General features: G+C 33.3%; 1 protein-coding gene across 1 annotated transcript; it reads right to left on the reverse strand.

Moving 5' to 3' along the window:
* Positions 1-1,240: 1,240 nt before the first annotated feature.
* Positions 1,241-2,666, reverse strand: LOC130648647 (uncharacterized). Its single transcript, XM_057454702.1, has 4 exons — positions 2,381-2,666; positions 1,499-2,293; positions 1,313-1,407; positions 1,241-1,261 (listed from the first exon to the last, which is right to left on the reverse strand). Exons 1-4 carry the CDS (start codon positions 2,664-2,666, stop codon positions 1,241-1,243), a joined length of 1,197 nt encoding a protein of 398 aa, XP_057310685.1.
* Between the last annotated feature and the right edge of the window lie 424 nt (positions 2,667-3,090).

The raw sequence follows: 3,090 nt of genomic DNA on the forward strand, positions 1-3,090 counted from the left end.
ATTTGATATCAAGGGTTTAACAGTTTCCCAAAACGTTTTTTTGGAAATAAAACCTGATTCTGTTACCCTTTTGAAATGGTTTTTGATAGCCTTTTTGCGTAAATTTACACACTTGTTTCTCTGTTTCTTGTACGTGATTTTGTTTTCAGAAGTAGGATTTTTATTGTATTTATTTTTGAACCTAGACCTTGTATATATTGCCTTTTTTAACTCTTTTGTCATAAATGGTGCCTCGTTTCCACGCAGAGTTTTTTGCTTCTGTGGGGCATGCTTTTCTATGATAGATGTGAAAACATTGATGAGGTTTTCATAATTCAGTTCAGGATCTTTACTATTACAAATAAAATTTGCGTTCTCAACATCACGTAAAAAGTTGGCTTCATTAAAATTTTTGTAACTTCTGTAAATAATTTTCTTGGATGCTAAGCGTGCTAAATGAGATTTTAAAAATGTTGTTACCATTTGATGATGATCACTTAATCCTGTTTCACATGTTAGTGTGTGTTGAAAACATCTGGGTCTATTTGTAAGAATGACATCTATAGCTGTTCCGTTATGACTAGCAAAACAGGTTTTGTTTTTGACAAGATTTTCAAGACTAAAAATATCACAGAAATTATTTAAGGTTTCGAAACCAGAATCGTTCGAGTTATGGCAATCGATATTTATATCACCCATAATTATTATGTTTTCGACTTTAGATAGAGCTTTATTTAAAGCTATCTCTAATTCCTCAAAAAAGTTGTTTAAGTTTGAATAATGAGGTGGTCTATAAATACTGATAACTGCCCATTTTTTATTTCTTATCGTTAATTCTGAGCAAATGATTTCATTATTTGTTATACCCAAATCATTAACTTGTCTACAGGCTATTCCCTTCTTAACATATTCAATTAACCCTCCTCCATTTTTGTTCCTATCTTTTCTAGTTCTAATTTCATAGTTATCAATATAGAATTGTTCGTTTGGAAAACTCTCATCTAGTTTCGTTTCAGCAAATACAAAATAATCAGGTGAAAATTTTGTCAGAATTTCTCTTGCATCAATTATTTTGTTTCTGAGACTATTAATGTTTAAATAGCCTAAAAGAGGATTGGAAGGGTACTTAATTCGTAATTTATGTATTTCATCTAAAGAACTTTGGTGAGAATTATGTGTCGGATTTTGATCATTTCTATATTGACTCCCAACACATTCATCAGGAATATTAGATTTATTATCATCGCAAACTAGTCCAAGCCTATTGAATACCCCTGCTGATCTAAAAAATTATTTATAAAAGCTATAAAATTTCGTGCTAACATTATCTTACCATTCTCTCGTAAATGTATGCCATCTTTCCATAGGTGTTCTTCTCTGATATTGTTGTGTCTGATGTAGCCATAACCGTGTAGATCGGATCCTTCTCTTAATAGTTTGTTAATACTGTTTATTCTATCAGAGTCGACACGTCTGCTCGTAACCAAGGCAGAGATAAAAACTTTTTCTACTCCGTTACGCACACATTTTTTTCCGATGTCCAGGATTTGTTCGGCAATTTTGTTATCTGACGCTGCATTTAGATGACTTGATAAAAGATTGTTGATTCCTACATGGATAACGACAATATCAGGTTTTTCTTGTTCCAGTGTTGGTTGTACGTAATAATTTAAGTTTTCGACACTTGCTCCTGGGAATATCTTAAATCTCACATTTCCATTTTTTATTTGCTCATTAAATTCTTTCACTCGAATACCTTTTGGTATACTATCGGTCATTATCCGTATCTTCTTAGAATGGTGTACATTTTGATGCTCAAGATTCGTAGCTAATTGATCTCTTTCGGGAAACGGATTGATAACAGGGTTGGGTCTTCGTCTGTGTGTTACATTATTTTTAAAGATATTTGACGAACGAATATGGTTGTTAACATCTACGTGGTGCGTATTTTGACTCTCCTTCGTAAAATTACAATCTTGATCACCCCAACTTTGTTGATTAGAATCGTCATTAACTTCAACTCTTAGGTCGTTAAATCTGTTATGATGTAATTCTTCATTTCTATTAACTTTATTTGTAGAAAACCTTGAGGGACCTTTGATTACGTTGTTCCATTGATTATGCTGTTTAATCGGTTCCACATGTTTACACGTTTCAACTGAATGATCACGTTGATTACTGTTTAAAATTTCGCTAACCAATTTTTTGTAATCCTTTATTTCTTCTTTAAGGAAATCTATTTCACTCCTCAGTTGTTTAATTAATATATTTGACGAGTTGTCCCCGATCTTGCTCAGTTTATACGAAATAAATTCTTTTAAATCGCAAACCTGTGTTGTCAAACTTTTAAATTTAATAAACTGGCCAAAATTTTTAACTTCTTCCTCGTACAGATATCCACTTTTATCTTCGATTAAATCGTCAACAACATCTTTCTTTTCCTCTGAAAAAGATTCGTCTGTGCTATTTTCTTTCTCCTCTTCTACTTGTTTCACAAATAAATAACTTTCTGTACCATTTCTCTCCGTTTTGTTTAATATATTCTGTTGACATAAATCTTTTAGCGTTTGCTCAATAATTTCAGGATGCAAGTCTTTTGTGTTAGTTACTATGCTGTCATAGTCAGCTTTCTTTTTCCTTCTATGTATTTCTTTAACAGAATTTAAAACAATATTTTCAACCTCCATTTGTCAACAGTTAAACAACAAGTTTTACTAAGTTTTAAAAACACGTCCGCTCCGTCACGTTGCCCGTGGAAATGAGAACCGCCATTTCCCGTAAACCCCGGACTCGGCCCGTATAATCAACAACAATGAACACCGCCATTTCCCGTAAACCCCGGACTCGGCCCGTATAATCAAAAGTATACAGAGAAATTACCCAGGGAGTAAACTCATTTCCCTAACGATTTTTGAAATTTTTTTTTCACCACTAAAACGCATGAGACTTGTAGTTTTCAGAAATGTTTTCATTTTTGATGAGACACTGAAAAAAAGAAGTTTAATCGCCGGCAAACGAAAACCCGCCACTTCCCGTAAATCCCGGTCTTGGCCCGTGTAGTCGAATGTATACAAAGAAAGTATCCAGGGAGTAAACTCATTTCCCGAGCGA

This window comes from Hydractinia symbiolongicarpus, chromosome 7, assembly GCF_029227915.1.
Source record: "Hydractinia symbiolongicarpus strain clone_291-10 chromosome 7, HSymV2.1, whole genome shotgun sequence".
Taxonomy (NCBI): domain Eukaryota; kingdom Metazoa; phylum Cnidaria; class Hydrozoa; order Anthoathecata; family Hydractiniidae; genus Hydractinia; species Hydractinia symbiolongicarpus.